Source organism: Micromys minutus (genome assembly GCF_963924665.1).
Source record: "Micromys minutus genome assembly, chromosome: X".
Taxonomy (NCBI): Eukaryota; Metazoa; Chordata; class Mammalia; order Rodentia; family Muridae; genus Micromys; species Micromys minutus.
In genome coordinates, this window is record NC_137970.1 from 18,657,924 (window position 1) to 18,684,553 (window position 26,630).

The 26,630-nt window shown below is 40.8% G+C and overlaps 1 protein-coding gene and 1 pseudogene across 3 annotated transcripts in view; one reads left to right on the forward strand and one right to left on the reverse strand.

The window, feature by feature from the left end:
• WNK3 (WNK lysine deficient protein kinase 3) overlaps positions 1–8,153 on the forward strand; it is a gene marked incomplete at both ends in the record, with an annotated part of 97,699 nt that extends 89,546 nt beyond the window's left edge. For both annotated transcript variants that reach the window (XM_080909811.1, XM_080909812.1), the window contains 2 exons: positions 2,927–3,132; positions 7,824–8,153. In XM_080909811.1, coding sequence (XP_080765937.1) covers positions 2,927–3,132; positions 7,824–8,153 — 536 coding nt within the window. The remainder of the gene's footprint in view (positions 1–2,926; positions 3,133–7,823) is intronic.
• Positions 8,154–18,433: 10,280 nt separating this feature from the next.
• LOC308416077 (melanoma-associated antigen 10-like) lies at positions 18,434–19,337 on the reverse strand (annotated as a pseudogene). Its single transcript has one exon. The product of its transcript is annotated as a melanoma-associated antigen 10-like (transcript).
• Between the last annotated feature and the right edge of the window lie 7,293 nt (positions 19,338–26,630).

Genomic DNA, 26,630 nt, shown 5'->3' on the forward strand with positions numbered 1-26,630 from the left:
CCCCTACACTGGGAAAATGAGCCTTTGCTGGACCAAAGACCTCTTCTCACATTGATGTCAGAAAATGCTATCCTTGGCTGCATATGTACCTTGGGCCATGGGTTTCTCCATGTGAACTCACTGGTTGGTGTTTTTAGTCCCTAGGAGCTGTGGTGGGTTTGGTTAGTTGATCATTTTGTTCTTCCATGGGGTTGCAAACCCTTTCAGCTCCTTCACTCCTTTCTCTAGCTCCTTCATTGGGGTCCCTGTGTTCAGTCCGATGGTTGGCTACAAACATGCTCAGCTGTATCTGAGCATGACTCTGGCAGAGCCTCTGAGGAGGCATCCATATCAGGTTCCTGCCAGTAAGTACTTCTTGGTATCAGCAATAATGCTTGGGTTTAGTGGCTGCATATGGGTTGGATCCCCAGGTGAATCAGCCTCTGAATGATCTTTTCTTCAGTCCCTGCTCCTCAATTTTCCCTGTATTTCCTCCCATGACCAGATTCTTCTCAAATATTTAATCATAAACATAAATATTAGTAAAAAATTCAATAAAATGTGGTTCTATGTTTTTTAACTTTGTCAAATCATTGGCATTCCAGACCTGCCTCTCGAAGAACATAAACATTATCAAATTACTTTTTCTAGGTCTGGTTTCTCCATTTAAAAAAAAAGCACCTTTACTATATATGACTGTTTCCATTTTTATCATTCTATGATGCTGCTCCTCTTGCATGGCTTGAACCTATGGCCATACATGCTATATACATTCTTAGCCCTGTGGGTATTTTTAATGTTTTTGTTGTTGTTTTGGTTTTGTTTTCATTTAATTTTTTTATTATTTCACTTTACCATCCTGCTTACTGCCCCTCCAGTCACCCCCTCCCACAATCCTTCCCCTCCTCCTCCCCTTCTCCTCTGAGCCAGTGGAACCCCCCTAAGTATTCCCCACCCAGGCACTTCAAATCTCTGTGAGGCTAGGTGTTTCCTCTCCCACTGAGGCCAGACAAGGCAGCCCAGCTAGACTATATTCCATGAACAGACAACAGCTTTTTCAGTTGTTCAGGACCCACATGAAGACCAAGCTGCACATCTGCTACATGTGTGTGGGGAGGCCTAGGTCCAGCCTGTGTATATTCTTTGGTTGGTGTTCAGACTCTGAGAGTACCAAAGGTCTAGGTTACTTGACTCTCTTAGTATTTCTGTGAAGTTTCTATCCTTTTTGGGCCACAATTTTTCCTTCTATTCTTCCATGAGAGTCCCCAAGCTCCATCCACTGTTCAGCTGTGGGTATCTGCATCTGTCTGAGTCAGCTGCTGGGTGGAGCCTCTCAGAGGACAGCCATGCTATACTCCTGTCTGCAAGCATCACAGAGTCTCATTAATAGTGTCAGGGATTGGTGCCTGCCCATGGGATGAGTCTCAAGTTGGGCCTGTTATTGGTTGGCCATTTCCTCAGTCTCTACTCTACCCCCGTGCCTGCATTTCTTGTAGACAGGATAAATTTTAGACTGAAAGCTTTATGTGTGGGTTGGTGTTTCTATCACTCCACTGGGGTTCCTGCCTGGCTACAGGAAGTGGCTCTTCATGCCACTAGTCTACTTGCCAGGACAGTCATTATTATACCTTACAGGGGTCACTTTTAATGACTTTTATCCCTTAGCAACCTACTGTCTTAGTTAAATTCCATTGTTGTGAACAGACCCCATGACCACAGCACCTCTTATAAAGGCCAACATTTAATTGGGGCTGGTTTACAGTTCAGAGATTTAGTTCATTGTCATCATGGTGGGATGCATGGTGGCATGTAGGCAGACACAGTGCTGGAGAAGGAACCAAGTGTTCTGCATCTCAATCCAACTGCAGCCAGGAGAGCCTATCTTCCAGGCAGCTAGGAGGAGGGTCTCAAAGCCCACTCCTCCAGTGAAACACTTCCTCCAACAAGGCCACACCTACTCTAACAAGACCACACCCCATAGTAGTGTCACTCCCTGGGCCAAGCATATTCAAACCACACCTGTTGTACTATGAAAACTAGTCAGCAGGACTAAGCCTCCCAGTCAGTACCAACTTGATTTCTTCAAGTCTTGTGACCAAAGGGTGTGTGGTGTCTTCCGAAATAAGGTATTACTGTCACATTCTATTGGGCAATCAAGAGCAATGGCAATAGGTTGTATTGATTTGGGAGTCTCTGGGACCTCTGGGACCAAAAACTTGAGGGAGAGTATCCCACACCTGGCACTGGGCTTTTTTATTTGATGGCCTATGACTTCTAAGGGGAGCTTTAGCCCCTAGGTAGGATAACTCCATTTAAACTTGTGTATGTGTGTATAGAAACTTATAACAGTAGTTTCTCTATAGCTTTCTCAAACATCCTTAAGGTAGTTACTTCCTCCCCCAACCCTCTTATTTTTGCTTTTTTCTTACTCCCTCATTTCCCCGACTACCCTCTTCTTTCTCTCTTCAATTAGGTCTTTCTTCCACTCCATGACCTGCTTTCAATTTCCTGGCTTCTAGAGCTACACATGACTCCTCCAAATATATACTCAAGGAATCTAATAAAAAGATTAAAATTATACTTTTATTTTAGAAAGCCTGTTTATCACACACGGTTTATATCTATGCTAGGTTTTTTTTTTTTATGGCCAAGCTATAAGAAACTTGAATATTAAAGGGTTATTTGATTACACCAGTATAACAACTTTAAATTAGCAATCTCATGTCAACTATAATTTATGGTTACCCTCGTTTCATATATGTTGTTCAAAGAAGTATTATTACCTTAGGCTAGTGAAATGGCTTAGCAGACACAGAAGTTGGCCTCCAACCTGATAACCTGGGTTTGACTCCTGGGAGTCCATGATGAAAAGAGATAGAGTTATATGATTATCAGTTGCAATTCCTTCACGTGGTTTTCTGTTTTGTTTTGGCTTGTTTTCTTGTAGATACCCGGTGTGTGGAGAGTAATAATACAGTGTCCTGTCAGCGATCTCCAGCCAGTAAGAAGGGGATGTTCACAGATGATTTACACAAGCTGGTGGATGACTGGACAAGAGAAACAGTAGGACATTTTCCTAGTAAGCCAAGTTTAAACCAACTCAAACAGAGCCAACAAAAATCAGAGGCAGAGAACTGGAACAAGTTATGTGAAGTAAGTTGTTTATTATCTATTCTCTTTATAAAAATTAAAAACTATAAAAATTGAGTTGGGTCTATGACTATAGTTACTGTGCAAAAATGGTATGACAATAATATTGAGACTTTGGTCTTTATCTGGACTTATGATGTCTTTGAGCAAATTATCTTTCAGACCAAGAGTTGCCACGTTTTTATGAAGGGTTCCATCAGTAAACATTTTAGGCTTTCTAAGCCACAAGGTTATAAGAATCAATTTGATTATAGTACAAAAAAATCAGTCTAAGAAAACTTGTAAGTAAATGGCTATGGCTCTGTTCCCACATGATTTCTAGACTGTTCCTCCAGTGAAGTCCTTCCCATTCATAGCAGTTCTAGTTTAGCTTTCCTTAACAAATCAGTTTGCTATGCTTAAAAGAACAAACATGCTTTATGAAAAGAGGTGATGGGCTAAAATTTGCTGCCTCTATTTTTATGTTATTCTGTCTAAAAATTATAAAATACTCAAAAAGAATTCATCTGGAGAGAGGGTTATTTGATGATACAAAAGGAATTAACTGATGAGGAAAATATGTCCTGTGATGCATATCAATGTTCTTAAACCCAAAAAGGTAGCAGAACTATCTCTATGTAGCATAAAAAGATTCTTAAGGCTGTGGAGGGTGAACTATTATCAGGTCTATTGAGTTTATAGAAAAAAGGATGCTAGTTATTCTACCAGGCCATACAAGAAATACATATGTGTATATGAGAAGATGTTCACAATGTACTTTGAAGTAGGAAGAAGATAGATTTATCTAACAGAATGTTTAAAATAATATTACTTAGGCAAAATTATATGTTAGGCATGTTTATTAGTATATAAATATGAAAAGCCCTGAGCACTATGCTAGATGATAGAATTTGGACCCTATTTAACTTGTACTTTTTTGTGTTCATTTTTTTTAATTAAGCTATATATTTTCAAAGTAAGTAAACCTGTTAACAGGTGAAATGTAAGAATTGCAGCCCTTAGAGAAAGGACTGAAGGAGCTGAAAGGGTCTGTAACCCCAAGGGAAGAACAAAATTATCAACTAACCAAACCCACCACAGCTCCCAGGGACTAAAACAGCAACCAATGATTTCTTATGGAGAAACCCATGGCCCCAGGTGCATATGCAGCAGAGGACAGCATTGTCTGGCATCAGTGGGAGGAGAGGCCTTTGGTCCAGCGAAAGCTGGTTTTCCCAGTGTAGGGGAACTCCAAGGGGGGGGGATTGGGGGAAGGGGATGACATCTGAAATGTAAATGCAGATAATATCCAATAAAAAAGAATTTCAGCCCTCGTAGTTAGAAGATATTTCTGATTATATTATTCTGTATATACTTGGTAATAGATATAGCCATTGAACATAGTTTAATAAAGAACACATAAAAATACTTTTATTGGGCTGAGTTTGTAGCTTAGTAGTAGAGCATTTGCCTGGCAATTAAGAAGCCTTAGATTTGATACCATGCACTGTGAGAAAAAAGGAAGAAAAAATGAGTAGTCTTCTTTAAACATGATGACGCACATCTGTTGTCCCAGCACTTGGGAGGCTGAAGCAAGAGTATCTTCAGTTGGTGCCTGAGCTGTGTAGGATGGCGTTAACTAAAGAAATAAAAGTCAGTTGTTAATGTCAAAGAAATCTGTTCAAAACTTAGATCCCTTAACTACTATGCAATGTATCCACTTGGGAGATGTGTGTGTTTGTCTTATTCCTGGCACCAGGTAATGCTTAGATAGCATCACTACTGTAAAATCTGAGCTCCCTCAGAGGCATTTCAAGGCATAAATGCATTCATTCTGCCAGAGATACTTTAAATATGGTATGAAGAGGAAGGCTGTGTCAATTAGTTGGATGGTGGTTTATTGATTACAAAGTAGGATGTTTACAAGAAAATTATGTGTAAATAAAAGTGGTGAAGATTTGGGTCCCAGTGTCAGTCATTTATGAGTTGTATGACTTCATGTCTCTTTGCCTCAGAGTTCATGTATTTCAAATGGGAATAATCCTTGCAGGACCACTGTGAAGACTACGTTAGATAACACATCACATCATATGGTAACTATTTTGTACTTTAGATTTGCTTGGTTATATATTTGTGTAGAGAATCAACTAGTATTCTTGCACAGTACTGTTCTATAGCCCTACTTAGCCACTTCAATTATAATAAGAACTACAAAGAGAGGTATTATGGAATATCATATATTTAGGGAAATTTGATCCACTACAACGTGGTCAATGAGAGCCAGCAAGATGGCCCAGTGGGTAAAGACACTTGTCACCAAGTGTGAGTACCTAAAGTCAATTCCAAGAACCCACATATCAGAAGGAAAAAACTGAGTCTAACAAATTGTCATCTTACCTCCACATGCAATTGCAAGTGCTTAAGGAAAGCTCTGATAAAGTGATAATTGAACTGAGAGCTAAAGGAAGAGTAGCAACTAGTTCTTCCTTCCTGCCTAAGCAGGAAAAAATAGCATGTGTAAAAGCCTGGTGTGAAGAGAGAAACATGAAGGATACAAAGTTAGCCAGTTTAATGAAGTGAAGAGAGCAAGGGATGGTGAACAATGAATCTAAGGAGTAGAATGGGGTGTCAAATGTGGTTGTGGGAAGGAATCCTGTTTTTAAAAAGGCATCACTATGACGCCCCAGGTCATTAATAGGATGTGGCTTTCTTTTCAGAAGAGCACTGACAGGAGCAAAAAGACAGAATTCGGTGGGATCAGCATTAACGTTTTCTAACTAATCAGGAGTTTGCCGCAGTAGTAGAGCTGATATTTAAGAGAAAATTGACAAGATTTGGTAATTGAATGACTATATGACTTAGTTAGTGATGGCTGCTGTCTGTATTATTCCTGGTTGCTGATTTCTGAAATTGTGCATATGAGCGGTATGGTAGTGTAGGGACAATTGCCTGTGTGGGCATTTGAATCAGATATGTTAGGAATATTCAAGAGCACACTTACAACCTCTCTAAATCTGTCTTTAAAATGCATACTATTGTTTTTAAAACAGTAATACTCATTACATAACTTAACCAATGAAATAAAAGTACAAATTTTAAGATAGCACTTTCAAATCCCACCACCAAAAATGGTAAATGTTAGATCTCAGATCATTTTCTATAAGTATACATGGTTACATAGAAATAACTTTATTCAAATGTGATCACACTATACTGCAATTTTGAATCAAAAGCATTAAATTTAATTTTACTTTTAAAGATAGAAAATACTGAAAAGATCTTGTTCAACTTTAAATAAAATATTTTGTAACTGAACATATATTGTCATTCATTTTCAAGTAAAACTTAAAAAAAAACTTTTGTCCTAACTTATACTGAAAGTTTCTAACAAAAGTGTAATTGAAAGTTTAGTTTTAGCTTGAACTAAGGATTTGAGGCTCCCAAAAGAATTATTTACTTCCATTGGCATCATTATTCCTATGTGCATTATTAATATATTATAATCTATACATATACTTAATCACAATATTAAGCAGGAATATATCTTTTCAGTACTTCCCAAAACACAACTGTCTGTGGCTTTGAGTTTAATTTAGAAGAATGAAGGGCTGGGAAGGCAACTTAATCAGTAAAGGACTTACCATGCAAGTATGAGGACTTGAGTTTCAGGCCTTAGAACTCATATGAAAAAGATGGGTGTGTGTGATGCATACAAAACTATCAGCACTGGGCAGGAAGAGACAGGTGAATTCTGGGAGATTGCTACCCAGCCAGCCTTGCCTATTTAGTGAGCTTCAGGCCAGTGACAGACTCTGCCTCAAAAACTAACTTGGATAGCACCTGAGGGAATGACACACAACCAAAATGGACTTCTTGCCTCCATATGCACATGAGCACACATGCATGTACACACCAAACACACAAGAATAAAAGACTATAACAGAAGGGCTGATGATTTAGGCATTAAAAGCATTGGCTGCTCTTTCAGAAGGCTTGAATTTGATACCTAACACAACCCACATAGTGGCCTACTTCTGTCTATAACTCCAGTCCTAGATGATCCAGTGCCCTCTTCTGGCCTCCATGGGTTATACATATACATATATACATGCATATATGTTACATACACACATATATACACAGGCAAAATAACCATACAAGCAAAATAAAAAAGAATACAATAGAAGTGTCAGGTTTTAAGATAGTGTAAAGGGAATAGAGGAGATATTTACTATATGTTTGGTCCCCTTGTTACACTAATTATGTTCTTCTGTCCAAAGACTCATGCAAGTAAGATGGTCTATTTTCTTTAATCTATTCATATAGTCTAAATGAACATCCATAGCTGGCAGGATGAAGCAAAAGCAAAACAATAGTGTTAGCATGAGTAAATTAGAGACTAAAGTGTGAACAGGGATTTAATATGGGCCTTGCAGTTGTCAGGAAAGGGTTGAAATCCCTGTCTCACTTGCTTGGCAACATTGGGTTACTTACTAAGTTTCTGTTTTCTTATCTGAATAATGCCTATACTGAAAGGCTGGGCAGTTTGGAAGATGAGCTGAAGTAAAGAATGTTACTCATGCATAACTCACAGGAAGGTGTTCCACTCAATGTAATAGAAGAAGGACTGAGACAAAAAGAATAGGAGTAGAGACAGAAAAGAATGTGCCAAATGAACTGATGTTTTGTTTTTATGTTTGCTTTTGTTTTGTTAGAGTACTTCATCTACTATGGGATACACAACAACTTGGATTTCTTCTCTCTCCCAAATTCGTGGAGCTGCCCCAACTTCCTTGCCACAAGGACTCCCTCTCCCTTCATTTCCTGGGCCATTAGCATCATATGGAATGCCTCATGTTTGTCAGTACAATGCTGTGGGTGCCACAGGCTATCCGATGCCGTGGGTAGGAATTTCAGGAACAGCACAGCAGTCTGTAGTGCTTCCTACCCAATCTGGGGGACTCTTCCAGCCTGGGATGAATTTGCAGTCTTTTCCAGCTCCAGCAGTGCAGAATCCAGCTTCAATCCCTCCTGGTCCTAAATGAATCCAAGTCAATGCTGAAGGAAGGGGAGAGAACTTTCAGAAACCCTGTGATGCTTCACTTTCTTCTTGAGTTCTGCCATATTTTCTCTCATTTGTGTCTACTTTAAACTTTGTTTTTTGTTGTTCCAATGTGATATTTGATACAGCTCATCATTCTGTAGTAATGTGCAATTTGCACAAAGGATACTGCACACAGAAACATTTTTTCACTTCAAATCCTATCCTCTTTGATACTTGATTTTTAAACAATACTGTTCTGAATGCTTTACTAGCTCAGCTTAAGTGTTACCATTTCCAAGACACCTTCCATGTGTTTCGGAGACTCGCTCACCCCACCCGCCCTCTTTTTTATGCTGCTACCAGCAGTTGTATGAGACTTCTCTTTAACATGTGTAAAAAAAAGTATGTGGATTGGTTCTCCCCAAATGTGGATGACATAAGACCCTCCAATAGCCAGTCTTGTGAAATTTGTCATGTCTGTCTTAGTTTACTTTTCACAGAAGGCAGTAACTGGCTGCAGCATATGTATACATTGGTGTATAAATGTAGTAGACTTTTGTCAAGCAGTACAAAATCTGAGTGTTTTTAATGTGATTTTCTCCCCGTCATCACAGTAGGAGGAGTGAGGGCTTGTTCAGAGTGAGGCGGAGGGAAAGGCAAAAGCAGAACTGTAACAGTTCCTTGAACCTACAGCTACTAGAGCTGCTTCTGGGTTTCAGTAATAACCCAAAGTGGCCATCTTTTCTCATGTGCACACTGCTTTGGTTTTGAGCATCCGAGAGGTACTGGTTTGGCTTGCATTCTTTTGCTAGGCATTGCAGATGATGTGAATCTCATTTGGAAGGTAATCCTTGTAATCTTAACCAAGGAGATTCAGGTTAACACTTCTGTTAATCCATTCTTCTAAAGTGAAATGTACTTGACACACTAGGGTTTGTAGCTTTTGAGACTTTTGCATAAAACACTGGCTTTACAGGGTTCTAAGAGATGTAAGATACACACTGTCCTGCAGTGAACTAGCACACCCTAGGATGATATTATTTAAATTGCCTTTAACCTTTTTTGATGACAATGTTTGGGTTGTTATCATTTCTTACTAGTGTCTATAGACTTAGAACATTTTAGATCTTAGATGCGTTTGTCAGCCTCTTGAGAATTTGAGAGACTTCACTGTCAAGTTGCACTTTACTGGGTTTTATCCAGTTTTAGGAGGAAGGGAGGCAGTGTCAAAATGTACACCTTTGGTTTTTAGGAAGGTTAACTTTAGTAACTTTAAGCGCTAGTCACAGGGTTACCTAATTTTCAGTCTGTGAAACCCAATAGAATTTTTACTTGGTATATATCAGCTCCTCTGTATACATGTTCAAATGACTTACCATTCATTGAAACATTGAAAGTCCTTTCAAATACATGTTTTCCTAGTTAGGAATTCTCTTGGTAACTATTCCAAATTGTGCTCTTCATTTCTGTTAACAGGTTTTCCTCCATATTCCTCTAAAACCTTACCCCATGGGCTTGCCAGAAAGTGAGAAAACTTAATGGGTGTGCTTCTGTTTTCATACTCTGTGACATTCAGTGCCCTTTCTAACACTTATCTTACATTGCTTACCTAAAGACCACACCCTAATAATCACATTTTTGTCACTGTTCCTGGGGGCATTCCATGGATTGATATTGGTAAGAGCCACAGTTTCTTTTCCTAAGACATCATGTTTTAGATGAGTCCCGATCATATGCACAGATTCCTCAAATTCCTTCTATGGTATTGTTTTGCATTTGGAATAATTTTTAGGCTATTCAGTGCAGTTTCTTGCATTGTAGTGTTTTCCACATGTCTAAAACAATGCTCCCAAACCCCATAGTTCTTTAAAACTGTCTGTGTTTCATTATCAGTCGGTTTTGTATAACTATATTGGGCTAAATAACCTATAAGGTGAAATACTACAGGTTTGAAGACTAGATCTCCTCTAGTTGCAATCCTTTTAAACAGTGCCCCACGGTGAAAACAAATTCCATGGATGACATGTACAATTCCATTTCCTAATGGCTGCTCTACATAGTATGTCCTCTGTTTTGTTACACATCTCAGTTTTACATATAATTCATTGTCCTTGTTTGCCTGCAGATGTTTGCAGTGCCTTGTAATATTTAGAATCTTTTCAGGTTTTGCTGGAAAGAAAAGTCATCTTCTAAAGTTTGAAGAAGATGGGACTAGTGTACTGCTGTCTCCATGCTGACTGCAGTATCTGGGTTAACATATATGTTACATATACATTATGTATATGTAATGTGTAGAAGTTAAAGCGTATGTAAAAAGGGAGTGTGCAGAATTTAAAACAATGCTATTCACTTTGCTGTGGGGTTTACTTTACTTTCCCTCATTACTTTTTGATTTGATTCAGATTATAGTCACTTTGATTGTAAATATTGATTAGTTTTCTAGTTGGGAATTTTGTATTATTTCATAATTTTGATAAGTCTTATAATAGTGCTGTTTCCATCCTTGCCTGAGGTACTTTTCCTACCCCATAAATAATGAATTCCAGATAACACTCAGAAGTACCTTTTTTCTTTAACAAAGAGCCTAGGACATATAGTAAGCCTTCTGTTCATTTCTAGAAAGCGCAAAAACCTATCCTTTTTGCTTTCTTTCTTGTGATCAACACAAAGGTTGCACTTAGCCACCATCTTGTAAAGTTTCCTTGAGAGATAGTCTGTACGGCCACCCATTCTGTTTCCCTCTCCGAGCGCATCCGATGAGCAGTGTTGTGTCCTCATGTCTGCTCTTGTGTCTGTGGAGTTGGGTAGAACATAAGACTGGAACCAGTACTGCTGTATTCAGTGCAGAACCTTTCATATACCTGGAGCCCTCTTGAATCTAAGCAATTTGCTGTCGTTTCACAAATATCCCTGCAGTTTTTCATCTCTTCCTTGCTTATACCAAGCATAAGTTCTAACAGTTTGACAGGAAACCTAACTGTGAAAGTTTAAAAGGCACTCCGCTGTGATTTTTGGGTTGAGTGTAGTGTTTTCTAAGGTCCGATAAGATGTTATCATCTGAAAACCCCAGATTTACTTGCAGTCCAGTTACTTTTGTTTATCTACCTCGTTTTTCAGTACTGTTTTAGGTGCACAAGTAAATGTTGCCTGTGAAACTTGCTTTTTTGCCTTGATCCTTTGTGTTAGTTTAGGTTCTCAATCTGGCTTGCCTTTTTTGTCCTAGCACTCACCATGCATGTGGGATGAGAAGAGCCATCATTCTGCCACCAATCTGTGTTTAAGCGATGACAGCCGTGCACCTGTGTGTAATAAAGTGAGGGCTTGTGGGGATAGAAAGCAAAGAGAGAAATTAAATTGGTGGCAATACAAGACTTAGTGGTGGGAGTTCGTTTTCAAATGTACTGAGGTGAGACGCTCCCAGTGCCCCAACTTCATGTGTACTGCTGACGCTTTCTCACTCAGTGCCTAAAGGGCTATGGGTTGTGATTGCTTTAATTACCACAGTGAAATACTTGACCTCTTAGGGCAGTGACCCATCTTCAAAACGTTAGCAGACTGCCTGGTATTTACAGTGACAGTTTGTTATCTTAAAATGGCAGAATGCATTTCATTTGAATCATAGTTGGTAGTAACTGTTTAGATAATTGCTTATCTAATCTGTAGTTTATGGAGTTGACTCTTTGCTGTATTTTCTAAGCATTGAAAATTCTCTTTCCCCCTTTGAAAAAACTCAGCAAATGTTTGTAACTGGATATTCCTTGTTTCACATGTTTACTGTGTAACACTACATTTTTAATATTAGTAAATGCTATATTTCAGTCTTTGTTTATACGTACATTCCTGAGGTATATTTGCCATCAATTTGTGATTCAGTTACCTCATGTTCTGTTTGATTAAGAAAAACCTGAGCCTTCTGAGGTGGTATGCAAGCCATTTTCTAGAATAGATTGTTTTTTTTTAAATCCGTAGTCAATCAGGGACTTCCTTTCCTTTCCTTTATTTAGAAGATATAATAGAAAGTACGTATATATAGAAAAGAAAAGACTTTGATTTGGTAAATAAAATTCTAGGGTTAAAATTTAAAAATCTAACCCAAATTATGAAATGAAAATACTCGAACATAGTACCAGTTGCTTTTAAGTAAAATTAGTGTGCAATTGGTATGGAGCCATACTTTCAGACCACCCTGGAAAGACTCTTTTTTTTTTCATGTATGAAGGATGAATTCAGACATTGATCAGGGACCTTGACAACTACCATGTGAATAGATCCACAGTAGTAACCAGGTTAAAGTTATTTTCACTGAGATGGTTGAAAGAGTATGCAGATCAACAGCTTCGATTCTGGGAGGTTCTCTGTGAAGTAAACACAGACTGTTCAAAAGCTAAAAGTCAGGGGAGAAGGCAAGGGGAAGACTATGCTCTGAAGGGACAGTGCTTGGAAATGCACACTTGGCACCCTTCTAGCTTTTTTACATTGTGTTTCTTTCCACTATAATTTAAGGTTTAAGGTTGAGATTTGTAGTCTAGACCCCTCAGCAGATAGAGCAGATAGCGACTGGTCAGAAAGTACAGTCGACGGTCTGTCATGCTCAATCTCTTAAAGCTATAATGTGTTTACTGCGAATATTAAGCATGTAGACCTAGTGCAGCATGGGAGCCACTCAGGAAGTTTATGCAATTAAACTTTCATGCATAGTTTACCATGAAATATGTAGATTTCAGCCAAGCCTCAATACTTAATATTTAGTTATATATGTGAACTCTCCTTTCTTAATTCTGGAATGTAGCATTATATAGAATGCCAATAAACTTAATTTTAACACTTTTTAACATTAATTTTTTTTGGTAAGCCAAGTGATCTACCTTTCAGCAATTGTCTGGTTTTGATTCATCGAAACTGTGATTTTTATTTTAATTACTACCCAACTGATGCTAAATATTTTGTTTCCTGGAATTTTGTTTTGAAATAAAAATAAAGGCTGTGTTAAATGAGTATGTCACCTTATTAAAATTCTGTCATATTTACTGCTGTCATCTGGCTTAAATGTTTTTTTAATCAAATATATATAATTGGACAGATTTAAGAAACTTAGTCTTACAGGTTGTGCTGGCTTTGGGGTAGGGCACCTGACTCAGCCATGTCTTCCCTGTTGATTATATGCAATTCTAACACATTTCCAGTGGGCCTACTTTCTCCACATTTGCAAATGAGCCAGAGTTGTAACCTACTGTGTTAACTAGGTAAATTGATTCACACGACGGTCCTAACATAGATCTCCACTTCTTAAGGCAAATTTGGGGGTGGGGAGATGAAAGTGTTTTCTAAGGGTCATATGGCTAGCAAGTGGTAAATCTAGACTCAAACCCAGGTCTGTCAGACTCCGTAGCACACATATGTAATCAAGTATATTGCATAACATGCACAATAATCCAAGTAGACCGAGAACACATGTTGATTGCTTAGATTCATATGTGCACTCTTTACATGTCTGCCATGAAACTGTATGGTGCTTATTCCTTATGAAAGACTATTTTCTTCCCTTCCAGTGTTGAGTCAACTTTAGAAAAACAGATTTGGGGACCAGAGAAAGGGCTTGATGGTTAAGAATACTAGCTGCTCTTCCAGAGGGTCCAAGTTCAATTCTCAGCTCATAGGTGTCTGTAACTCCAATGCCAGAGGATCCGCCACCCTTGGACAAGCATGCAGGCAGAACACCAGTGCACATAAAAAACAAATCTTAAAAAAAATCCCATCACTTCTCACTCCTCAGTGTTCAGTGGCTTTAAGAATTGTAAAGCCTTGTCAGATCAATCAGTTGTTCACTCGACAATGTACAAGAAATGTGCATATGCAAAGAGCCCTATAGGAAGAGTCAAAGGAGCTACCGGGAATGTTAATCGTGTGAGGCATGGTTACATGTACCTAGAGTCCTCGGTGATTTGAAGGCTGAAGCAGGAAAACTTCTGGATCCGTGGAGTTATAGGATAGCCTGGGGAAGATAGCAAAATCCTTTTCCAAAAGAAAGAAAAAAAAGAGGGACAGGGGAGAAAAGAAAGGGAATCAAGATTAGATGAATCCTTTAAAGCTTTGTAAAGATACATATTTTATCCAGTTGTACACACCTGTAATCTCAGTATTCTGAAACCTGGGACAGGGATGATGATTTCAACTCCAGTCCTAGACTATATAGTAAGACCTTTAATCAAATAAAAGTCTCACTTTGATTCAGTAACTCCTTGGTCAGTAGGACAAGCAGGGCAATTTGATTTTATAAAACGAGGTGATTCTATTGACAGGAAAGGGGAGTTACCCTTATTTCTCATTTCCTGAATGTGTTTATTATTACTAATATCTTTTACACTCAATTTGCACTTGAGGAATAAAACACACACACACACACACACACACACACACACACACACAGAGCCTCTGCATCACAGCATGGCAGGAAAGGGAAATGGTTAGGTGAAGAAGGGACCAATGATGTGTAGTAACCTAGTTCTGCCAGAGCAAGTACATTCAGCCATAAGAAAAGCATTAATCCTTTCATGAAGGCAGTGTCCACCTAATTTCAGTGAGGCCTCATTACCTCCCAACACTGCTACATTAGGAACAAGCATGCAGGGAATCCCAGCATTCAGGGGGCAGAAACAAAAAGGTCACTGCCAGTTCAAGGCCAACCTGGGCTACATAGTGAAACCTTGATTCAAAGCAAAACATGGTGCCACACCCCTTTATTCCCAGCACTTTGCAGGCAGAGTCAAGCAGACCAGTCATCACTGCATAGTAAAAAAACCCATCTCAAAAAATGTCCTGGGCTGGCGAGATGGCTCAGTGGTTGCGAGCGCTGGCTGCTCTTCCAGAGGTCCTGAGTTCAGTTCCCAGCAACCACATGGTGACTCACAACCATCTGTAATGAGATCTGATGCCCTCTTCTGGTGTGTCTGAGGACAGTGACAGGATGCTCATATATAATAAATAAATAAATCTTTTAAAAATCCTTTGAGGAATACAAACCATGTTTAAACCATCAAACTCTACTCTTGAACCCCAAGATTCATGTCCCTGAAGATGCAAAATATATTCTGTGCAAATGCTTCCTATGTTTTAACTCATTTTTTAAATACAAATAAAAAGTTCTAAGTCTTGTCTAAGACTCAAGGCAACCCGTCACTCTGAATGTATAGGATCAAAAGCAAGTTATGAGGCTTGGTATATAGTGAAGTGTCTGCTATGCTCAAGGTACTAGTTCATGTTCCTCACTGGGAAAAAAACAAATTGTGTGTGCCATCTGCTTTCAAGATACAAGAGAAAATGAGGAATAGAATAAACATTCTATTTCTAAAAGAAATAGATATATAGGAATGAATAATGGGTCTAAAACAAGACTGAAAGTCAGAAGTATTGACTCACATCTTAAAGTTCTGTATCTAATAGCCTGTACCTACTGCAGCATGAAGAGGCCCTGGGCCTTTGCTAGTTGAGACCCATGTAGCTACTGTATAGCTCATGCATGTAGCTTTGCTGCCGCCACTTGTACTGCCTCTCTAGGGCTTAAGTGACAGTCTCCCAGATCTATATATTCTTGTTGAGGACATCTACAGTAGCACCCTAGGCTTTCCTTGGCACTCTTGGTGGAATAGCTCTGCTTTTACCATATGTGAATAAGCACAGTGTTTGGAGCAATGACACAGGCTGTGTTTTGGGGCCACATGAACTACAGCTGGAGGAGCCATAGAAAAGTTCAATGTAAAGGAGGAGCAGCAATGCCAAGGAAGCCCTGAGCAGCAAAGCCGGAGAAGCTCTTCCCATCCCTAAAAACACTTTGCCTTTCTAGACCTCTAGGCCAGAGTTGGAAGGGGCAGTTTCAAGGATTTCTGAAATATCCTCCAGGCTTTTCCCCATTCTCTTTACCACTAGCACCGTCTCCTTGAGATCTGCACTCATCTCCACTGTTTGGTTTGGGCTTCTTTGCTACAAGGTCTCACTGAATACCCCAGGTTGGCCTCAACTTCCTGATGAGCCTCCTGTCTGTCTCAAAGGTACTGGGATTACAGGGAGTCTGTTTTTGTTTGTCTTTTGTTTTGCTTTACTTAAACAGGCTCACATATAGTCTAGGCCCGGGTCAGGGGGGGACCTTCGATTCCTGATCTTTCTGCTCCCACCTCCCCAGGTCTGGAATTACAGGCATGCATCAAGTTTGGTTTGTTTTCAGTTTCTTTGTGTTTATGTGTGTGTGTGTGTGTGTGTGTGTGTGTGTGTGCGTGCGTGCGTGCACACACACAAGAGAGAGAGAGAGACAGAGACAGAGACAGAGATCTGTGTGTATGGACAATATTGTGTGAGTGCACATGTATGTGGATGTGCATGGAGACACATGGTTGATGGAGAATTATCCTCTGTCACCTTATTTATTGAGGCACATCCTCAGTCAAACACAGAGCTCACTGGTATAGCTAATTGAAGTAGCCAGCTTGCTCTGGGGATCCTCGGTCTCTGCCCTCCAAGGCTGGAGTCCACTAGGCCTGCTTGGCATTTACTTGAGATCTGAGAATTTTAACTCTAGAACCTTTTTGTTTTGTTTTTGTAAAAGTAAGCGACTTGGTTACGTTTCTATGACTATAACAAAGCTCCATGGCCAAAGCAGTTCACATATACTTTTTCAAGTTTAGTTTCATGACCATCATGGCTTCAAGCATGGCAGCAGGAAGGCCTGGTGATGGAGCAGCCCCTAAGATCTTATATCCTGGTGCACAAATCTGAGGCAGAGAGAGGGACATGGCTGGGAATGGTGTAGAAACCAGAAAGCCTGCCCCCCAATGACACACCTCCTCCAACAAGGTCACACCTAGTCAAACATTTTCATTCAAACCACCACAGTACGGTGGTGTAGCCAAGAAATAGCTCCAAACTTGAATCCTGCCTTCACCTCCTAAATGCTAGAATATCAAGTATGAGCAGCCCACTCCTGCCTCCAGGTTTTGACCATCCTGCCTCATCCTTTCCAGCAGCTTGTCTGCTGACTTGTGCCCCAGGTAGGCTCTACTGATCTTTAGCAAGCATTTTCTCCACTGCACTTTTACTCTGGTTTCCTGAGCATAGGTTTTCACAAGACTATGAGTTTTCTAAGGAGTCTCACTATAAATCTTGCCCAAGAGCGCCCAAGAATAACCATGCCTTGGCACAAAGGCACGAACATAACACAGCTTAACAATAATTGCTCTCTTAAGTTAAGGATTCTATTGCTGGGAACAGACACCACACCATGGCCATGGCAACTCTTAGAAAGGAAACCACTGAACTGGAGGCTGGCTTACAGTTTCAGAGGTTTAGTCCATTATCAGGATGGTAGGACATGGCAGCGTGCAGGCAGACATGGTGCTGGAGAAGGAACTGAGAATTCTACATCTTCATCTGAAGGCCAGCCCAACAGTGACACATTTCCTCCGACAAGGCCACACCTCCTAATAGTGCCACTCTCCTAATAGTGCCACTCCCTGGGCCAAGCATTCAAATACATTAATCTATTGGGGGCCATTCCTATTCAAACCACCACAATGGCCAAGGATGGCTCCCAAGTTCACAAAAGACTATACTTCATTTCTGTCAGCACCCAGGTCACAACCAATCTCTAAAGTATGCTACCATCTTTTCTGGTCTCATCATTTGGGCCCTCTCTAGGATCTCCCATTATACCCTACATACAGCTTTCTCTACTAAGTCACTCTAAATTCTTTTGGCCCGCTGCTATGACCTAGCCCCAAGTCTGCTTCCCCATTCCCCAGGTATTGTTATAACCACCCCCTTACCCTTTGGATTCTGAATTTGTTTCTTTTTCTTTTTTTTTTTTTTTTTTTAGCTGCACAAGAAAAATTTAATTTTATTCTGTTCTTTGTTAATGCCAGTATGTTTTTTGTTATCCAGGAAATTCCAACTTTAGTGTTATATCGTGTGACACATTACAAATCAGAAAACATTCTTGTTTTTAAGATGACAAAGTTTTCCTGACCTAAATAAACACAGGCATTACTGATATCAATTTTTGCCTTAAAATTATCAAGTAAAGGAGCCTTATAGTAAAAGTTAATAATGTTTTAAAATAATGAGCATAAGTCACCCAAACAGAACAATAAGAAAGGAATGGGTTACACTCTCTTTCCAATAGCTCTCATTTGGGGGTCTACCACGTATATTACTATTCTGCCTGACCATTAACTACTAATATACTATAGGTTGTGCTGGTCAGAGCAGTACTATTATCTGCTGGGCTTTTCTGGCCTAGGCCCTCTCTTGTTCTTCCCTCAAAGCCTCAGCATACTTCTCAGGGTAGGATCTGGGATCCTGCCTAACAATGCTGGCATAAAATTCCAGGATCTTCATCTTGGTGGTTTCAGCAAATGCCCTCGGGCCCCACAGCAACTCAAAGCGAGGAGAAAGGCTGTTGGGCACCTGCCTGTATTCCACATATCCTTCCTCTACAAAGTCTTGAGTGATAAGACTCCTGGGTTCCCCAAATATGAAATGATCAATTCCAGCATACATTCCTAGGTTATTCATCACCTGCCAGAATACCTCCTCGCTGACACAATTGTTCTCTATAAAGATGATGCATAGGACAATTATAACCAGACCTGTCTTGGGCACACCTATAACTCCATGTAGCATCCCATCATAGGTGATCCCCAGAGCAGGGTAAAGGAAGTAGGAGTGGATGAAAGGATCCACTTCCATCATGTCAACGCCAAAAATCAGCTTCATGCACTCAGAAGCCTTACTAAAGATCATAGGGTAGTACTCCTCATAATCACTCAAGGCCTTCCTGATCATTTCTTCCTTACTGGTTATCTCCATCCTTCTAAACTTGATGAGCAGGAATCTCACCAAATCAACTACCTTTCCATTTAGTTCATCCAGGGAGGGGACCCCGTCACCCTGTATCCCTGCTAGAGGAATGTCAGGGAATTCCCCATCCATAAAACCCATGGCTGGGGGAGGAGAAGAGGCTCTCTGAGGAGAACTTAGGTGTTTCTCCAGGAGGCACATCCCCAGATATGGTGGCAATGGCTTCCACCTCCCCTGCCTCAGCTATGGAGTCCTGGGCATCCTCGGGGCCCCTTTCTTCGATTTGGGCCTCAGGGAGGTCCCAGAGGTTGAAGGTCTGGCTGTTCTCAGTAGGATCCATCTTGAGGTTCCTTGGAAAGCAGGCAGGATACCGTGTAGGTCACAGGGATGAAGATTCACAAATCTTTGTACTGATGTACCAGGCTCTTCCTCTGATGACTTGGGTCAAGCCCTTCAGCTCCTTTAGACTAATGCCTGGATTGTTGGAAGATACTAGATAGTTCCCTCTCGTAGCTCCTGCTGCTGTTTGGTGATCCCACACACTGTACAGGCTCACCTTCCTGGGATACGATAGCAGGGCGAGGTCATCTGCCTCCCAGGAACCTCATAAAATGGCGCTGATCTCCTGAATTTGTTTCTTTAGTGTTGCTATGACAAGGGATCTGGTGTGGGGTTATTTTTGTTTGTTTTGTTTTGGTTTTTTTTTATTTTAAAACAGTGTTCAGTGAGGTAAATAACCAAAGAGTATGAAGTTGGGAAGGGAATGTGGTGGTGGGGTCTTGGAGGAATTGGGCAGGAGGAGTAGAGGTGGATGTAATCAAAATACATTGCATACATGTACAAAATTTTCAAAGAATAAGTACTATTATTCTTTTAAAAGAGAGTATGTCACCAGGCAGTGGTGGCACACACCTTTAGTTCCAGCACTTGGGAGGCAGAGACAGATGGATCTCTGAGTTGGAGGACAGCCTGGTCTATAGGGCAAGTTCCAGGAAAGCTGGGGCTACACAGAAAAACCCTATATTGAAAAATTTAAATACTGATGATGATGATGATGATGATGATGATGATGATGATGATGATGATGGAATATGTTTCAAACTGTATGGGGAAATGAGGTAATAGGCACACTGTAATCTCCTTCTAAAACAATTTTTCTCCTTACACAATTGCCCCCATTTGTACCAAAGACAGGATAAACCTGTTGTGTTTACAAAATAAGATTGGTCTCATTAAACTTGCCCTGATTAACTACATAAATCCAGCAGAAACAATGATGGTTCTTTAAATTTGCTTTGCTGAAACTTTTTATAAGACATTTCAGAGATAGGTTGCTGGAGAGATGGTTCAGGGAACAGTTAAGAGCACTGACTGCTCTTCCAGAGGTCCTGAGTTCAATTCCCAGCAACCACATGGTGGCTCACAATCTGATGCCCTCTTGGGTCTGCAGGCAGACAAAGCACCTGTGTACATAAAAAGTAATTAAAATCAGCAATATGTCTTTTTAGAGGAGAGAGAAAAAGAAAGACTCTCAGAGCTAGACATGGCAGGGGCAGAAGGAGCTCTGAGTTTGAGGTCAGCCTGGTCTGCATAGTAAGGCTAGGACTACATAGTCCTTCCAGGTCCTGATCCCCAAGTGCTGGGACCAAAGTTTTGTATCACCATGCCCATCTTATTTTTATGTATTGTTTTTAATTATTCAGTTTGCTTGTTTTTCACATAGCCTCCCTTTGCAGCCCAGGGTGGCTTGACATTGAAACCTCCTGCTTTTTTGCCTCATCTCCTGGGACTATAGGTGTGTGCCACTACACCAATGACTTACAAAAACTTCCCGAGGTTAGAAAACCACTCACCATAAAATTCCCTTCTTAGAGCTTGGTGGTGGTGGTACATGCCTTTAATCCCAGCTCTAGGGAGGCAGTGGCTGGCAAGTACACCTCCAAGTTTGTGGCCAGCCTGGTCTATAGAACGTTTTTGGACATCCAGGGCTGCATAGAGAAACCTTGTTGCCAAATTTAAAAACAAACAAACAAAAACGTTAAACTTTACTTCCTTAGGACCTACAGATTTGAGTAATGTTCTCCTTCTACAGATTCCCAAAATATTTTGAAGTTCCTGGACCTGCTCTTTTCCCCTGTAACTATATAGAAAGCAAACCAGACGTCTTTTTGTTCTTCTGGTGAGTCTAGCCTTTAATGGCTGAGCTATCTTATCTCTCCAGCCCCACATCAGGCTTCTAAGTAGAACTTTATTGACTCATATCTGACAGATTATTATTGAACTACCTAAAAATCACTACAAAATAGGAGTACTAACAAATAGTTTCTGAATTCTGGAGGGTAGGGGAAATGATGGACTTCTATCTTTTCTTAGCAAAAGTGTACTCTGCCAAATTGCTATAAGGTATAGAGAGATGAAGAAAGAACATTCTCTAACTCTGGGAGATGAAACATTTAACAGTAAGCCATTAAACTTGTGCTCCTTGGTTTGTGAATGAATTCTTGTTGGGTTTGAAAGGCTAGGGAGCTTGCATGTTATCAGTTTCTTCAGTGCAGTTATAGCTCTTACAGGATAAATTTAAAGTCATCAGAAAGGTGGAAACTGGTTGGAGTCTGCTCAGTGAATCAATCTCCTTGCAGAAATAATTCTGGCCAGGAGCTGGGTGTCAGTATTTTCAGAAAAGAAAGAAAATAATAACGGTGTGTGCCCTGCAGGTAATGATTAGAAAGAAAGTTGGGATACTTCTGAAATATGAAACATTTCGGCAAAACAACCACAGTTACAACAGACAGCATGTTGGGATTGCAGGCATGTTCTGTCCCAGGAACTCATCGGCAGCTTCTTCCACATAAATGAGGCTTAATCTCAGTTATTATTTAACAACATTTTGTGAATGATTTAACACAGTATAAGTCAGATCTGTTTAATATATTTCTTTTACAAGGTAAAAGATACACACTTATACTGAGAAGGTAATCCAGTTGCTAGAATTCTTGCCCACCATGCGTAAAGTGCTGAGTTTATTTCCAACCCCTTATATGCCTGGCGTGGTAGCACATACCTAGAATCAAACATGTTTTAGGTCATCCTTGGCTATATAACAGGTTCAAGGTTAGCATACCCCATTGAAAGACAAAGGGAGCAAGAGATGAGTAAACTTTGGACTTTGCAAGGGCCCAAGTAGAAAACCCCAAATTTAGTCTGAGGTTCAAGAATCTGAAAGTGATATTGAACCAGGCCCGGAAGCTAATTCTAGTAATCCCAGAACATGGGAGACTGGGACAGAAAAATCACCTACAAGTCTGAGGCCAGACTAGGCTACATAATGTTCCAGGCCAACCTGAGCTACAGAGAAAGGCAGAATCTTAGTTAAGTTTTTTATTGCTGTGAAGAGACACCAGGATCATGGTGGGAAGCACGGCAGCATGCAGGCAGACGTGGTGCTGGAGAAGATGAGCTTCGACAACTAGATCCAAAGGCAGCCCAGAGAAAGCAAAACTCAGGGTCCTGGGTCCAGTTTGGGCTTTTGAAACCTCAAATCCTACCCCAAGTAACACACAAAGCCATACTTACTCCAACAAGGCCAAACCTCCTAATCATTCAAGTGGTGCTATTTTCTGATGACCAAGTGTCCAAATACATGAGACTATGGGTCATTCTTATTCAAACCACCACAGACACACACAGACACTCTCTCTCTCTCTCTCTCTCTCTCTCTCTCTCTCTCTCTCTCTCTCTCTCTCTCTCTCTCACAGAAAAAAAAAACCTGAAGAAAGACTAGTTTACATCTGTAATTCCAACACTTGAAAAGGAGGATCAGGAGCTCAAGGTTATCCTCAGCTAAGTAGGAGATAAATAAATAAAATAAATTCATTTAAATAAATTTTAATTACTTCATTGAAAATAAAAGCAAAACCTGAGTTTAACAATTAGTCAGAAAAGTCACTTGGTGGAGTAGGGTATGGTGGCTCAAAGCCATAATCCCACCACTTGGGAGGCTGAAGCAAAAGGATCATGAGTTTGAATCCAACCCAGACTCAAATAACAGCAAAAAGGGGCCAGAGAGATGGCTTGACACTTAAACCATGCTCTTGCAGAGAACCCAGGTTCAATCCTTAGCATCTACTCGGCTGCTGGGGACAGCATACCATGACAGGGAATGCCAGCAGTGGCCGGGATGGAGACATCTCAGAAGCCCACAGCAGTTCCTTGTGAAAAAGGATGGTGTCTGAGACCCTCTGAAACAGGAGACACATCCCCCCAGGGGACCTGCCATCTGAAATAAGGACTGCTTGCAGTAGGCTGGGATGGAGAAATCTCAGTAGCCCATGGCAGGTCTTTGTAAAAAACAGTTTTCCATTTCTCCTAACCTTAGCCTTGGACAACGGCTGTACAGATTCATTAGTGCACGACTGCTTTTCAGTTGGCCTTGGTGTGCATAATTATCCTACTATATGCGACTTTCCCATTTCTTTCTACTTCTGCTCCGGTGAATTCAATGAAACTAGATGTTCCTTGATGTAATGATTCTTAAACAATTAAAAATTGAGGCACAGGGGCACAGCACAGGACAGTCCTAATGGTCCAGGTGCTTACTGTGTGTTCTCACCTTGGAAACAATGTCATAATTGCACACTGGTAGTTCTAGATTAAGGCTTGACTTGCAAAGAAATTATTAGAAGATGAAACAGAGCCAACATCAGAATCCCAAGAAAGGAAAAAAAAAAAAAAACTATTGCAAGTATGAAATAAGTTTTATATCATTTGACACGATATATAGAATACATAAAAGTATATATTAGTAAAACTAAGCCAAAACACTGGGACTCTTAGAAGAGTCATTGTATGCAACGTGCAGAGGCAGAAAAGTATCAGAACTATTGAGTTAAGGGTTAACCTGACTCTTTCTGGTCACTGCCTGGCAGATCTGCCCATGTCATTTATCATTAGAGCTTCACAGGAAAACGCAAATAGCTGACCTCAGAGCTCTGAACTCTGAAGTATAATGAGTCCAAAGGTAAAGTTTAAATAATTATATGTTTGCAATTATTATTATTCTGGCCACAGGCCTAGGGATAGGGAAAGCCTGACACTTTAGGGAACAATTATGATTCTTAATTGACCAAGAAGCTCAATCAGTCAACAGGTTCCCCAGAGCAGGAGCGAGTATTAAAAAGAAAAATGGCTGAAGGCGAGTTTAATTTTTTTCCAGTCTGCTTTTATATCATTCTGGGTACATACAAAAAATATGGTCAGTCCTTAAGGCATAAACAAAGTAGTCAAGGAACAAAGAAAGCATAAACAAAGTGGTCAAGGAACAAACAAAGCATAAAGTAGCCAAGGAACAAGCAGGGCAAACATCAATGCAATAAACAAAGTCCCGTGGTCACCATGTTTAGGGGTTTATCAGGATGATCCAGATACAAGGAATTTGTATTCTTTGGCTGTATTTGCCTTGAGCCTACTTCATTGTCCCAGCCTCATATCAAATTCCTGCCAAATCCCTAGAAGCGGGCCCCAAAAGCTCTCCACACTTAATTCTTTGAGTGATGTGGTTATTCTTTTGAAATTGATTTGGCAATGATGATACAATGTCTTTTTTTAACCTGCTTTTGGAGTCACAATAAAAGACTGGGGCAGAAGAAAGGTGAGAGAGAACGAGTGGAGAGAGCAGTGTGCATGAGGTATGTGTGTGTGAGAGAGAGAGAGAGGGGGGAGGGGGGAGAGAGAGGATAAGGAGAGCATGTGAGAGCATGAGAAGAGAAAGGGGGTGTGTATGGAAAGTGTGTGTCAGAGTGAAAGGGGAACACACAGAGGTGTGCAGGAGTGTGGGAGCTTGAGAAAAGAAAAGTGCACAGGAGAAAAGCAGAGTGCACGGGAGAATGCACAGTGTGTGCAACCTCAAGCTGCAAGAGAGAGAGAGAGAGAGAGAGAGAGAGAGAGAGAGAGAGAGAGAGAGAGAGAGAGAGAGAGGGAGGGAGGGAGGGAGGGAGGGAGGGAGGGAGGGAGGGAGGGAGGGGGAGAGAGGGAGGGGGGAGAGAGGAAAAGAGAGGGAGAGAGGAAGAGAGGGAGGGAGGGAGGGAGGGAGGGAGGGAGAGAGAGGGAGAGAGGGAGAGAGGGAGAGAGGGAAAGAGGGAGGGAGGGAGGGAGGGAGAGAGGGAGAGAGGGAGAGAGGGAGGGAGAGAGGGAGAGAGGGAGAGAGGAAAAGAGAGGGAGAGAGGAAGAGAGGGAGGGAGGGAGGGAGGGAGGGAGGGAGAGAGAGGGAGAGAGGGAGAGAGGGAGAGAGGGAAAGAGGGAGGGAGGGAGGGAGGGAGGGAGAGGGAGAGAGGGAGAGAGGGAGAGGGAGAGAGAGGGAGAGGGAGGGAAAGGGAAAGGGAGGGAGAGGGAGAGAGAGGGAGAGAGAGAGACTTTAAGCCTTGAAAAATTACCTGTCAGTTCATACCTGAAAAGAAGTCTGTTTGTAATTATGCACCTTCCAGATATCCCTGCTCCCAGTTGGGAACTCCCATCCTGGGTTGAAGCTGGACCCCGACACATGGCAACTCTCAAGCAACTGCTAACTTTAGTCTAGGAGAATCTGATACTTTGTTTTGTCCTCCATGGGTACTAGGCATGCAAACATTGCATAGACATACATGCAGGCAAACCATTCATACATAAAAAAATATTTTTAAAAAGTTAAAAACATTTAATTAGACCTTACTTGTCTATCTAATCAAAATAGCAATACAATATTTTAGGGATGAGCAGATCAGTCGGAAGAGTGCTCGTGTAAGGGTCATGAAGATATCAATCCTTAGCACTGCATAACCTGGTTGTGGTGGTGCACCCTGTAATCTTAGCACTTGGGAGACAGAGGCAGGAGGATCACTTGTAAGTTGTCCTTAGCTTTGTAGTGAGTGAGCTTGAAGTCAGCTTGGGATACATGAGACCCTGTCTCAAAAAGAACATTTTAGCTTACTTTCTAATCTCTTTCTTTAAAATTTTCAACAATAAAGAGAATGCAGCCCTCACCTCAAAAGGGATAGGTGATACTTTATTCTGAGGCAAATATGAGTAACCTAGGATCATGGATTCAAGCTGCCTCTGATAAAATGTTCTGCTCCAAAATCAAAATCAAAGAATTTTCCGAATACAGAGCTGGGTGTTGGGGTGTGGGTAGGGCTCCCTGCAAAGCCTGGAGACTCAGCTAAGGAATTTTAGATGCTCTCAGATGCCCTTGATTTTTTTGTTGTTGTTTTGAGGAAGGCTTTCATTATGTAACCCATGCTGTCCTGAAGTTCACCTCCAGCCCATGACATCACCCCAGCCAGCTTTGAGCTGGGACTATGGGCATACAACGGATGCCTCTCTGGTTATGATTCTAGTTTCAGGAATAGTGGAAGTTAGTCTGCTAAAAATGCATTCTGAAAGGTTGGATTTTGTTGTTGTTTGTTTTTGTTTTGTCAGAGTGGTAAACAATGAATGACTATTATGGGGACAAAATATAGCCCAGGACAGTTTGACTCTGGATCTGCAACATTCTGATTCTCCACCACCAGAAAACTCTAATCAGAAAGCCCTGATAATTGTTAGTCCTGGTATGACCCTTGGGTAGACCTTTAGTTTTCAGTTTCAAATAAACTATTATTAT